General features: G+C 39.7%; 1 protein-coding gene across 4 annotated transcripts in view; it reads right to left on the reverse strand.

Annotated features, from left to right (window-relative positions):
* Window positions 1–1,301: 1,301 nt before the first annotated feature.
* The window catches only part of Pde1c (Phosphodiesterase 1c), an 879,030-nt gene continuing 867,256 nt past the window's right edge, over window positions 1,302–13,075 (reverse strand). For all 4 annotated transcript variants that reach the window (XM_070531076.1, XM_070531078.1, XM_070531077.1 and 1 more), the window contains 2 exons: window positions 12,015–12,386; window positions 1,302–9,018 (listed from right to left, as the gene is read on the reverse strand). In XM_070531076.1, coding sequence (XP_070387177.1) covers window positions 8,801–9,018; window positions 12,015–12,386 — 590 coding nt within the window. In that variant the 3' untranslated portion in view covers window positions 1,302–8,800. The remainder of the gene's footprint in view (window positions 9,019–12,014; window positions 12,387–13,075) is intronic.

Genomic DNA, 13,075 nt, shown 5'->3' on the forward strand with positions numbered 1-13,075 from the left:
GACTTGAAGCCCATCATTCAAGTAGTTTATAACCGGTTCAAGACGTGCCAAAAGGTGATGCTGCTCATATCTGCAGCATGGTAGATTCCAACCAATTTCACCCAGAAAACTGAAACCGAACTACCAAAGAGTGCAATTGTTATGCCCTTAACAGATGCCATGAGTGACATGTCTTTATACTTTACTGTTGGGCAAACATGAAACATATGCAAGGTGGCAGCTTGATAAGGATGCTTACTCGATGCTTGCGTGATGGTGAGGCTTAAACAGATCACCCATGGGTGTCTGCTAAGGGCATGACATTTGCACTCTTTAGCAGGCAGTTTAGTTTCAGCTTTCTTGGTGAAAGTGCCCGGAATTCATTATGCTGCAAAAATTAGCAGCAGCATCTTTTTGAATCTCTTGAACCGGTTATGAACTCCATTGATATCAGATGGGCTTCAAGTCTTGCATTGGGATCAGTCATCAGGCTTTTTTAATTAAATAGGTAATTAGTCCAATATTCATCTTTAGTTGTATCATTACTCCATTGAGTCATATTAAAATGTGTGCTTCTGTGGTAAAAGCAATCCTGAGGAAATTGCTTTGTTATCACATCTTCCCTATTCTTACGAAACACTGAATGAACTTTCAGTTCTGAAACACTGTGTACACATTCACTGTTGCTCACTTGTGAGCTTGAGTTCAATGAATACTGAAAATAGGAAGTTAGTTCATTATGATTCTTAATGTATACTTTATATAAAAACAGGTGCTATTAATATCAGAGCTAACAGATTGTTTAAATAGATTGTGTGTGCTTACCCGACACTGTTCCATTTACTATTCAATGTGCCTAAGTTAACAATTAGTTTGCACAGTACATAATGTAGCTCATGGTTATCATTGCCTATCAGGGAAATGTACCAATATGCTGCAGCTTACTTTTTGTGAAGGTGGAAACAAAGGGACCTACTTGCCATTGTCAGTGTAATTCATCAAGATTGACTAATTTTGTTTTGTATCTTCTAGATGGGGTTCGCTGCACATATGTTAAACCTACCCATGTGCTACATTAATAGGGTTACATGTGCATTAAAATTTGGAGTATAACTATGCATGCTAATGTGTTTTGTGCGGGGATAAGCATGATAGTGTAGGGATAGTGTACATGAAAGTTTCGAGTAACTACACATGTGTGTTTTGTGTAGGGATAAGCCAAACGTTCATGTGCACTACCTTGTAATCTTCAATGATGAATGTATTCAACACTGCAAGCTTTTTTTTTTCGCACTAGTGTGTGACATTGAAAGAACCAGGCAGTAACTGACAAGTCATCCTTTATTACATTAAATTAGGTTACACTTGTCAACAAGCAATATCTCCCTTTTCTGCTTAAATGTGGCATATTGAACAGCGTGCTTTGTGTCACTGATTAAACCTCCCTTTTTCACATCTATACTGACACAGGACAGTGGTCTAGTACCAAATGCTTGAAAAGCAGTACCAATTCAGTGTTTTCATCACTACTAATCTGAATGTACAAGGGTAACAGAAAGTAGATCACTGACAAATTTACATACTGGACAACAGTGTCATGGGCAGTCGCCCAAAAACATCATATTTACATAGTCAGATGTTACATATTTATTATGACAAGATTTCCTGACTGCACATAATGAGGCAGCTTGTCCCTAAAGTTGTGGACAATCCATTACAGGAGGTTACACACTCAAAAACAATGCAGATGACCAACTTGCGGAGCACAGAGGTAAAAATGGAATAAGGGTTTGCATTTTCAAGGCTTTTCTTGTAAGATACTTTGCACAATAGTTGTCCTTTAGTATGCATGTGGGCTATTAAACTTTTCGATGTGCATTGTACACATCTACACAGAATGTAGAGTACAGAACAACTAATCAAACATTATAGTTTTGGAGAGAAGCTGACACCAGTAAGTGGTTTGAAAGCTGGAACACAGATGTCAAGTGTGGTCAATACGTGGTCAGACTCTGGAACATCACAAACATTGGGTCAGTGATCAGAGGAAACACAGTATAGTGAAACCTTGTGGAGTGCAGTAGTTTGTTTTGATGCTTTGTTCGAGTAGCCAGAGTTGCATCCTTAAATATTAATAAATGGAACTCTACAGGAGCTCTTGAAGTGTTTTAGCTGCTTCTGAAAAAAATGAAAAAAGAAAAATAACAATGCTACAAAGCATTGTTTTGTGGCTCATACCTGCACCTTTTGTGCAGTTTCAACAAGTGAACAAAAACGTACTAATGCTTATAGCTGTACAGTTTTCCTGTAAGAATTGGGGGGCAAGTGCTGGTTAGATGTGTCATGAATGTGCAATCATGTGCTGCCTATCTCCAGCTGCATCAAGTTTTACAGACTGATATTGGAGCGCTAGTACTTTGCAAGGTTCTCACATGTAGTAGGGTGGCTGATGAATGCAAATAAAACAGTTATACAACTACGAAGAAGCTCTGTTGACAGTTTTCTTGCCCTGCAGTTCTCTTCCTTAAGCATTGTGTAGTGCTGGATCCACACATAGCCATTCAAGAATAGCTTCATGCAGTATTTAAACATTTGTTGAGGGTCATAGAGAAGTGAGTGCCTCCACAAAAAAAAGCAATGTGGTGGACTTGACTAAGTTTTTTATCTGAATGTGTTATTTTCACAGTACATGTAGCGGACAAAAATTGGCACATTCCCACTACAATAGGCGGTCTGTGTGAAAAAAATGTTGCTGCAGGGAACTCTGCAAGGTAGGTGTTGTGATGCTCCTGATAAGTCAGACATGGCTACAGAGGCTGAGTAAATGACTGCACAAATGCTTTAGCAGGGACCACCAAGGCCTAGCACTAAACGTTTGGCAGTTTGTTTCCTTCATGCCTAGTAAGGGTGCAGAAATATAAACTCGTACGTAAAGGAATAATTAGCTATATGTAAGGTACAACAATTAAAAAATTTATGGCATGAAAGAGTGTTTCTTGCACTGGTACATATATAACGGCTCACAGAATATGGCAAATCAGTTCTGCGGAAATCTGGAAGGTGGCAGAAGTTTCATAAAAGGGAAAATTGTCGTCCACTCCTAATTTATATTACGACAGAGTTTTGTGTTAGCCTTAAAACTTTGTATTTGATGTAAATTTATTAGTCTAATAGCTTATATTAGTCTGGTACAATTGTTTATTAGTTTCCTTACCAGTCCTATAGGAATTGGCATTTGGTACATATTAGATTACAGGCAATTTGTATTAGTGCCTGTAAAGGCAAGACAATGCTTTCTGATTGACAGAACTATGTATTAGACCCACCGTCAATTAGGATTGCTATATCTAAAGCTTTCTGGCCTTGTATGTTGTAGTAGCAGACTTGTGAATGTTGGAATTTGTATTTGAACTAAACGGCATTTGGTTTTGATAGGACTCAATATGTTAATTGATCTTTATAATTCACTGGATAAGCAGAATGCCACAACAAAACTGAATTGCTACTAATAGCATAATGAAAGTGTTAGTCCTCAAATAAGTGATCTTTTTGTTTGGAGTGATCAGTGGAGAACAGCATTCATTAACTGCATAATCTGCCATAATACCACCTATTTTCTCGAACTACTGCGACCATTTGGCCAGTCAAATTTTGCTTGCGTATATATATATATATCATGCGAGAGAGATTGCACATAGTGAAACGATGGGCAACCATTGATAGTTTGTGTATATGCTTAGAGCTTGGTGCAATATTCTGGGTCAAATTGAGCATCAGGTATTTCTTGAATCAATTAAGTATATGGGTCCTAATGAAAATGCCAATATTTTATTAGACTAGGCCATTGGCTGTCAGCAAGCAAATAGAGTAATGGTTCTCCCTACAAGAACCTATTAGGCTATTGTTGATTAGATTACCGGCGTTTCTATTAGGGTTTTCACTAAGGACTCGATAGCAGCATAAAGCAGCAATATTGTGTACTTGTGATTTGAGTTATCAATTATTTCATCTTCACTCTACAATATACTAGCCTCCTGGCTTGTTCATATGGTAGCGCAACCACTGCAAAAAGGTGTTAGCATTCTGTTCTACACACATGAATTTTTTCAAGTGGAAAGCTTTCTTTCTGCAAAAACCATATGGGTTTCCTTTGTAGCTACATGCTACTCTTAGACGGATGACAACATTGCCCTTTCATGTATAACTGCTGACATTTTTTCTATACTGAAATAGACTTAGCAATATTTCTAGTACATTAGATTATACAGACAAACAATTTTGCAGGCTTCTAACAGGCCATCAGAGTCCCTGCAGCTGCCTTCAAACAAAATTGGCCTCTACGTCAAAGTGTAACTGAGGAAATTTGTTTTAACTTCCTTTTTTTTGCTTTGTTCATTTCTACACCTGGTTTTATCATATGGTGAATGGCATTTATGATGCAGTCCCACAGCACTTTTGTGAAATTGACTTGTCTTAAAGCTTAGTACAGCTCATAACTACAGTGGGAAGGTTATCATTCAAGTATTAGCTGCCATATCCTTGCACATACTATGGCCTTTCTGTGGGCCTTTTCATTCCATTGCGCAACACACCGATGGCTTGATACTCTTGCCACAAAAATGTTGTTCTTGGAGCACAACTTCTTGGGATCAGAAGTGCATCATAGTCTGTTTTTTTTTGTTTCTTTTTTGTTTTGTTTATCAGATTTAGCAAAGCAGTACAGTGTACATGATTCGAGCAATGATATGGCATTGCCAACAAATGATTATGTAGCAGGACTCTAGGCTGCCTTCTGTCTCTCTTATAACTGCCTGTTGCAAAAGAGTTTAACACCAAAGAGGGTTGATACTAGCATAATGCAAAGGGTAGGGGTGAAAGACTTCACATGTATGCTGTTTGGCCCTTGTGTGTCCTTTCGTATTTATGTTTTGGTTTTACAGTCTACCTACCATCTGGTCCAAATTACCACTTTTAACATGATATGTACGTACCATGCACTTCCAGTGTAGATCAGCACAAAGGGGGCTTTTTGTACTATATGGCAACAGGGGCATTAGCAGATATGATACCGAGCCACTACAGACACTAGTAAGCTTTTAGCAGTACAATAGCTGGATTACCATGCAGGAAACATGTTCAAAAGTTCCAGTTTCAGTTTCCTTCAGTCCAGCCTGTGCTGAGCGCAAAGCTTTGTGCAAAGGAAGAAACATTGTGCCTGGTCCATGGGTTGTTACACTGTTGGCCACAAATTGCGAGCACTTATGCTTGCAGTTAATGGACAGATATATGTGAAAGACAAAAAGTATAAATAATGTTTGTTCTGTTATACTATAGGGGTGACTAGACCGTAGCTTAGTGTGAGGTTGGTTGTATACATTTTTGTCAAGTAGAGAAAACTAGTTCACAATAGCAGTTTAAGGTGTATGTAAGCTTGCTCATTTATTTTCTTGTGTGTATATGTAGAATGAGCAGAATGCAAGCTATGTTTACAGCCTCTACTTACACAATTTGATGGCATGACTTCAAACACTATTTTAGCAAGAGGCTTAATATCTATGCATATATTTTTTTTCTTATATGACCCCCATTTTCCCCCACTTTGTGGATTCAATGTTTTTTTCTCTGCCCTTTAGGAACGTCACATAACTTGTAAAGCCTATGCAGAGCAAAGGACAATATTTCAGATTTTCTGTAACAATCAAAGCATCATGATGTTTGCAACACTTCTTTGTTTTGTCGCATTAGCATAAGCCAGGAAGCTGAATTTAGCCATGCCAGAACAATAAGGCTTCTGAAACTTAAGATACTGTATGTATTATTTCAAGAAAAGCAGTCACTGCTGTACGCAATTTGTGAATGCAACATCCCAGGTGTTGCAGAGCAGTTTAGAATTAAAAAAAAAAAAAATTTGTCGGGTGAAGAATGCAGAGAGCTGCAGGAAATGGAGGTGTTGGAGGGTGGAAGTGCTGTAGGGTACTGTTCTGACATTAAATGCAACTTCGTAAATGGAAAACAGGTGCACTTCACTCATTAACACACAGTCCCTTGTCCCTGGAGGCTGTCTGAAATTTCTGTACACACACGATGAGAAACATGCAAACATACAGCTTGGCACGCTGGCAGCCTGCAAAGTCATAGAAGGATAGGGACACTGTCACTCAAGAAAACTTTTACACCGAGTAGCATTGCAGCCTTGTACACAACCATTATATGAATACCAAGTGCATCTCATACATTCAGGATGTCCATACATACTGGTAAGATGTGCTGTGCATATATACATCTTAAGGGATCTACATTTCAAAGCAGTACATTGTAAGCTGCTTGAGACTCTTCAAAGGTCCAGTGAGCCAGTACTATTAAAACCTGGCAAGCGGTAATGATTTATATATATATAGTTCTACAAGACTTTCTTTAGCAGCAAAATATATTTTAGTTACATACTGCAGTGCTTTTCCATCTTGGTTCCATTGCTACAATCTTGGAGTTGAGGGAAGCGCTAGATATTTGCCACCTGCAGCTGAAAGGCAGCGTCACGTGGCAAGCAACATGCCAAGGTGTAGCCACTGTCTTAAGCATAGATGGCAATTACAGCACTGAAGTAATCATTGATATGATAGTCAGCCTGAAGCAAAGCAAGCCTATGCTCAAGCATTTGTTGGAGGTATTAACTGGGAAAAACGTGATGGAAAGAAAAAGGAAAAATAACAATATACCGGAAAAACACTGATGGTTCGTTGCTATGCACATCCCCGACCTACGAAAATATCTTTTTGCAATAAGACGGGCATCAGTGTGAAACTGGGTAGTAGACCACCTTAAGTAAGGACAGCGCTTTTTGTTGCTTTGGAATAATGGTGTCAACATGAAATGTAAATATAACATTTTATGTGTATATAATATACGCCTTTATATGTGTATATATAATTCCTTACCATGTATGAATACAACATAACTTATGTTAATCAATAAGACAATACACTTGACGTTTTCGTTGTTACATGGCATTGAAATAGCTGCAACAGAAAATAAGAGGCTTCACAAAAATTTTAGTCTTATTGTAAAGCAATAAGGCAGTAAAATCACTGCATTGATAACAGTACCGCTACTGGGAGTAAATAATGCAAGAAGTTCCACATTACATGGTTATTATAATTAAATTTTTTGGTGTGGACATCATTATTCCTTATTTTTTTTTGCAAAAATACCTGTTCATGCTCTGCATATAGTTCTGCACGATAAAATAGTTAATATATTACTGCATCTTTTATACAAAACTACATCCCTATCTGAAGGCGCTGCTGTCTTGGGGTTAGCTGCATTAAGTGAAGAACTACATTGAGTAATCGCAAATTAATTATTTCTGCATTTAATGACATGCTAAGGGCAAGCCTAAAGTGTAAGGCCATGCTTTATTTTAAGGTTGCACGGAAACATTTTACCCCTTTGTGCTATGTACATGTTACAACAAGCTTCACTTTAGACAAGGGGTTAAACCATATTGTACTTAAATAGATAAAAGAGATGACAATGAGGATCTTACATTACTATCTTATCAGCCTTCCCTGTCAAGCATATTACCCAATGAACATCTTTATCACATGGTGCCACAGCAAAATGTTGCTGTACATAACTTGCACAACTATCGCCATATGCAACAGGCCACTGCAACAAGGTCACTGGAACTGTTTCTTCACCCGTGTACGACAACGCACTGATGCTGCTAAAATGTACGCACTGCTTGCTGTAGAACCTCAGTGTAGAAATGTTTTAACAGTTCAGTCACATCAGACAAACAACCGACGGTTTGTTTGAAAAAGTCGAGCCTTAAATAAAAAGACATTGGGTGGTAAATGCGCCTTGAATTTAAGGGAATTTTAACAGAAAGTCTTTTTTTGGAAGAGTAGAGTGAGGAAAGCAGCACGTAATTACATGTTGAAAATTGCAGTAGTCCCCGAGTGAAGACAAGCTTAGTTCTCATAAACAGGATGGAACCATAAATGTACATTGCCTCACATATTTTCATTATACTTGATGCGATTGAAAAATTGGAATGAAAGCCATCAAAAAACAAATCACAGCACAAAAAAGAAAAAAAAAAGCAGAGACATCTTCAAATATTCTTAAAACTTGCATTCACTATATTAATATACATAACCTGTATAGGTCATAGGTTTAAGACTGTTTTAAATGATCACAGCATACAGAATGAACATAATGAGGTAAAGAAAGCAAAATGTGCATCTCAGAAGCATAAATAAAAGCAGCCAACAGTAAGCTTACATTGTCACCAAGTATTCCTTTGCCTGGAGTGTGCATGATAGCTTAGCTTTGTTGAAAAGCCTCAGCTAGTTTTGTGCCCATGTCGAATACTAGCTAGTATATCCTGCTAGTGTGACAAACAATGTGAGCTAGAATGAGGGCAGACTGGAAGGAATGACTTCAAAGTGCCTGGGTGTGTTGTGTACAAGTGCGTGTGTACCTGCATGTGTGTGCATGCTGCGTAAGACAAGATGTCTTGAGGAAGCTAGTTATGCTTTCAACTAAAATGCACTGACAAAACTAGGTGCCATATATTTAGGTTAAGGGAAATAAAGCAACAAGACTGAATGATTTCACCATGGTGGAGTAGTTAAGCTAAGGTAATGTTCACATATGTAGATCTTGATGGCATATACTTGTTCACAATGAAGAGTAGCTGTGAGGGCATCTTGCTGTGCAAATGTTGACAGGTGCACAAACGTCAGAGTGAACATTTGAATTGGCCGAGCTCATAAAAAGCTTCCAAAAGCTAGCACACATTTTAATGTGCTAGCAGAGACTAGTCTACTGGCATAAACTCAAGTGCTCTGGAGCTTGTAGGCTGAGGCTCAGTGGATGTGGACTCTAGCAGCTTGGCCTCAGAGGCTTTAGAATCCAAAGGCTTGGACTGTTGGGACTTCAGCAAGGCTGTCTTCGACTCCACTGGCATGGACTCTGCCCGGTTAGACTCCACTGCTTCATTTCCTTGGCTTGCTCGTTTTCTTCTTGCCTCTGCATCTAAATTTTAGAGAGAAGACAAAAGCCCGTGAATGCAGAAGGCAACAGTGGGGTTTCAAGGGATGTAAGAAATCAGACAAAAATCTCATGCTGTTTAGTTATTACATCCCTAAATTCAGTTTACCAAGTTTCAGAATGTAACCAGTTGGATTTTGTGGATATGTTCTTCAGGTTTACTTTGAAAGGTTGCCAAATTTCAATACCACACATGCTTCTTGCACCAAGCTTATTATGCGTTACTGTCTGTACATTTAAGCTGATTATGTGCGGATATATTTTTGAGACTATAACTGCATTTGCTTGCCTATACAGTCGAACCCACTTGTAACAATATTCAAGTGCCACAAAAATTCCATTGTTATAACCGGGTTGCATGAAGAAATTAAAATAAGGGGATGGCAGAGCTGAACATGAGAGAAATATATAAGCAGGGAGGCCAGTGCCCCTTCCCACCACCTTCTTCCGCCCGGCTGCTGATTGTGTTCACTCGTTTAACTGCTTCCTGGGTGCTCCTATCACCTTTATGTCATGTATATGTGCTAAACAGGTTTGCTGGTAATCCACCTTCACAGCACTGGAATTGTGTGTCAGTTCTTGTGCGCTTCTTTACTGATTTACTTGATTGATTAATGGGTTTTAATGGTGCAAGGGCCAGTTCTGGCCAGAGAGCGCCAATAACTGCAAAGATGACTACAATAAAGGAACTTAGGCACCCTTATACACCAATATGTTGCTTTACAATGAAGACACATAGCACAGTCAACACTGTTTTCTTTAGCCGCAACTAAGCTATTTTGGTAAGTTGTCTGCACAGTAGTCTTAGCTGACCAGAGGAAGCTTGTTTCTTTTATGTCACTTGTGCTACTCTGGGCATTTCATGTAGGTTCCAACAGCTGTATGGCATACATATTTTGGCATTTGGTTCATACTTTGGTATTGCAGTACATGTACATTAGTGCCATTATAGTGAGGCCATAGAGTTACAGCCATGAATTTGGGGGCCTAAGCAACGTACAAAATAAGTATGGAGTATGTGGCAGGAGGCAGAGGTCATGTTTTAGGCACAGAGAGCAGCTACATATGGTAGCATAATGATGATGTAGGAGTATTTCTTGTTGGGCTTGTTGACGAAACATTGCTATTTAAAGAGGGGTGCAAATCAACACACGTGTAAAGAGTGAGCCAGACAAAACGTGCGCCACCACCAACTGTTTTACTAGGCCTTCAAAAGTTGCCTATATATGTTGCACACAAACCTCAAAGACATACGCAGAATCACAAGGCTACACGTGAACAAAAGAAAAAAAATATATATCGATGGTTTACAGTTTCATGCCCCAAGTTCCAATGAGGTGCTTTCTGAATGGTGTAAGTGTACGGACTTGTCAATGTTCCATCTATCTCCACTTTATGGTAGGCTTCTAAATTTTCCTTCGCTAGCATGTTTTTGCTTTTTGCTATAGTTTACATAAAAAGCAGGGCTTGCATCAGCAGGAGCCACAGTGCACGGGCAAGTGCACACATTTATTTCTAGCTGCTAAGTCATGTGGTGCTGATCTGGTCTGTCCTCTGTACGTGTGTCAATTTGTGCCCCTCTTCTAATAGTGAATCTAGGCACCTTGCCATAAATATCACTGGGGCGGCCTTTGATATGTGCGCATATTTTTAAATATGAATAAACGTCTCTCTCTCTCTACATGCTGGCAGTGGGGACTGCAGCAATGGCTGGTGATTTTTTGCTGTGACTTCTTGCCTTGGTATTGTTCCTCGGTTTTGGCTATGATATTAAGAGTCAAAACATCTATGGTCTATGCCCACAGATACTCCACATCATCAGAACATGTGTTACCCATGGACAGTAGTCCAGACAATACGGTACATCAGGAAATGGCAAATCCTTGACGCTGTGAAACCGATGCTTCTAACATTTGCAGTAACATCCCACAAGACCTTCTTATCTTTTGAATTATATTTTAGCAGGAACTAAGATCTAGAAATTAGGTTTCAGCAACATTTAAGGCACATTCACACCGAAAGCGGAGCGTCTAAGCAGCTAAGCAGATTTTCAACGCGGCGAGGCGGTGAGCGCGTGCGCCTGCTCAGACCAGACGGCTTGCCTGGCGGCCTGCGTCGCAGGGAAGGCGGAGCATCTCGCAATTTCTTTAGCAATTTCAGGGACATGCCGCCATCTCGCGGCACTTTGAGTTTGTACGCGCACTTTCGATATTTTTTTCGTCGTGGGTTGGCGCGCGCCCGTCCTCCATCTACTTCTGCAAAATGATGATCCAGACGAAGAAGACGAGATCGTTGGCATTTTACTCGCCCCTTGTGTAGTCGCTTTTCAAGATTTGTTACAGCGCAACACAAGACAAGGACAAAAAAAAAAGGTATAAAGTGTGTTGTCGTTTTATACCTTCTTTTGTCCTTGTCTTGTGTTGCGCTGTAACAAACTACCAACTGGCCCAACTTGCCGTTTTGACGCTTTTCAAGAACAGAAGCGAAAAGCCCAGAGAAACACATTCATTTACATTCGTTCACCAGCGCTTTCTCAGTGTCGGGCTCTGATTGGCTGCGGCCAAAGCGGCCAACTTGTCCGCGCGAAAAAAATTGGTCTGCGCGTGATCCGGCCAAGCGGCCGCGTATTTTCCGCAAAGTGGAAAATCCGCGCCCGCTTGGCCGGATCTGCTTGGCCGCTTGTCTGCTCTGCCTTCGGTGTGAACGTGCCTTCACTGTGTCACCTTTATTTGGGTTGCATTGCTATTGATAAAATGTTGCATTACCCCGGAGTGCTTCTTGAGCATACATATGCCTTGCTCCAACAATAAACTGTTGTTTTCTGAGCCTGAGCAAGTCTTGAGCATTACAAGAAAGTATGGTACCTCTGCTATAAGTGCATTCATTCATGCAGAAATGTGGCTGCAAAATGCCATCCTGCTTGGTGCCTATTGCATATGCACACTCTTCAAGGGCAAAAGGTTGCACACAGAAAAAGTTACCTTGTGCTGCCCTTTCTTGCCACATGCTACGATTCTCTTCCAAGTATTTGAGCCAAGGCCTCTTGAGCTTTTTGGGGGCGAGTTGTCCTTTTGGTGACCTTGGTGAAGAAGGTGCACTTTCCATTTTGCCACATTTGATGCCTTCATCAGTGCTGGTTGCTGTTATGCTTGAGAGACTTGTGATGCTTGTAGTGCTTGTTGTGCGTATTGGCTGAACCATGGAAAGTGAGCGTTGCTGAATTTTTTCCTCATTCTGTTTTTTGCCTTCTTCATGTGGTTTGGCATCCTCCTCTTTACTGTCATTCTGCTGCTTGGCATCATCCTTGCTTTTGCTGTCATCCTGTGCCTTGGCATCATCTTCACTCAGTGCCTCTGCATGACAAAAGCTTGTAGTTTTGACTAGATACATATAAGAGTACGTGGTGAACTGCAACGGAGTAACCGTTCTACAGTAATGGCTGTATTTACTGTATTTATTCATTCTGTGTATTTTTTTTACAGACATAGTAATGTGCTTGATTTACATACCTACTTACTCTTGTATAGTTACTGTCACTATTACTGTATTTTTTCATCCCGTGTATTCATTTTAATAACATAGTTGTACTACCCTGTATTTGCCCCTGCCTGATGTAATGCCTTGGGGCCTTCAAGTCTATTCAACAAATGAAATGAAATTACATGGCTGCAAGATAACCTTTTATATTGTATGTTTCAGAGATGCCTAATTCTTAAAGACAGCACAGTAGAAATGGTGAAAGGCTACCACCAACTTCTATATATCCGTCCCCAAAATTATTCTGCAATTAAATAGATTGGTGTTCTACATAAGTTTGTCCTGCAGTGCTTTAGGAAGGCTCTTCTGGCAAAGTGGAGCAACAATGCATTTCACCCCAAGTTTGTGAATGGATATATCTTAACTACTCTTTTAAAAAAACTACCATAATGGTTCATTTTCTTGATGTAATATGCTTTGACTACATGATTAGAATCCAAATAAACCCGTGAATAGGGTGAGAAATTCAATAAAAGCAATGATGACAATGTCTACTGCCATATCT

Source organism: Dermacentor albipictus, chromosome 1 (genome assembly GCF_038994185.2).
Source record: "Dermacentor albipictus isolate Rhodes 1998 colony chromosome 1, USDA_Dalb.pri_finalv2, whole genome shotgun sequence".
Taxonomy (NCBI): domain Eukaryota; kingdom Metazoa; phylum Arthropoda; class Arachnida; order Ixodida; family Ixodidae; genus Dermacentor; species Dermacentor albipictus.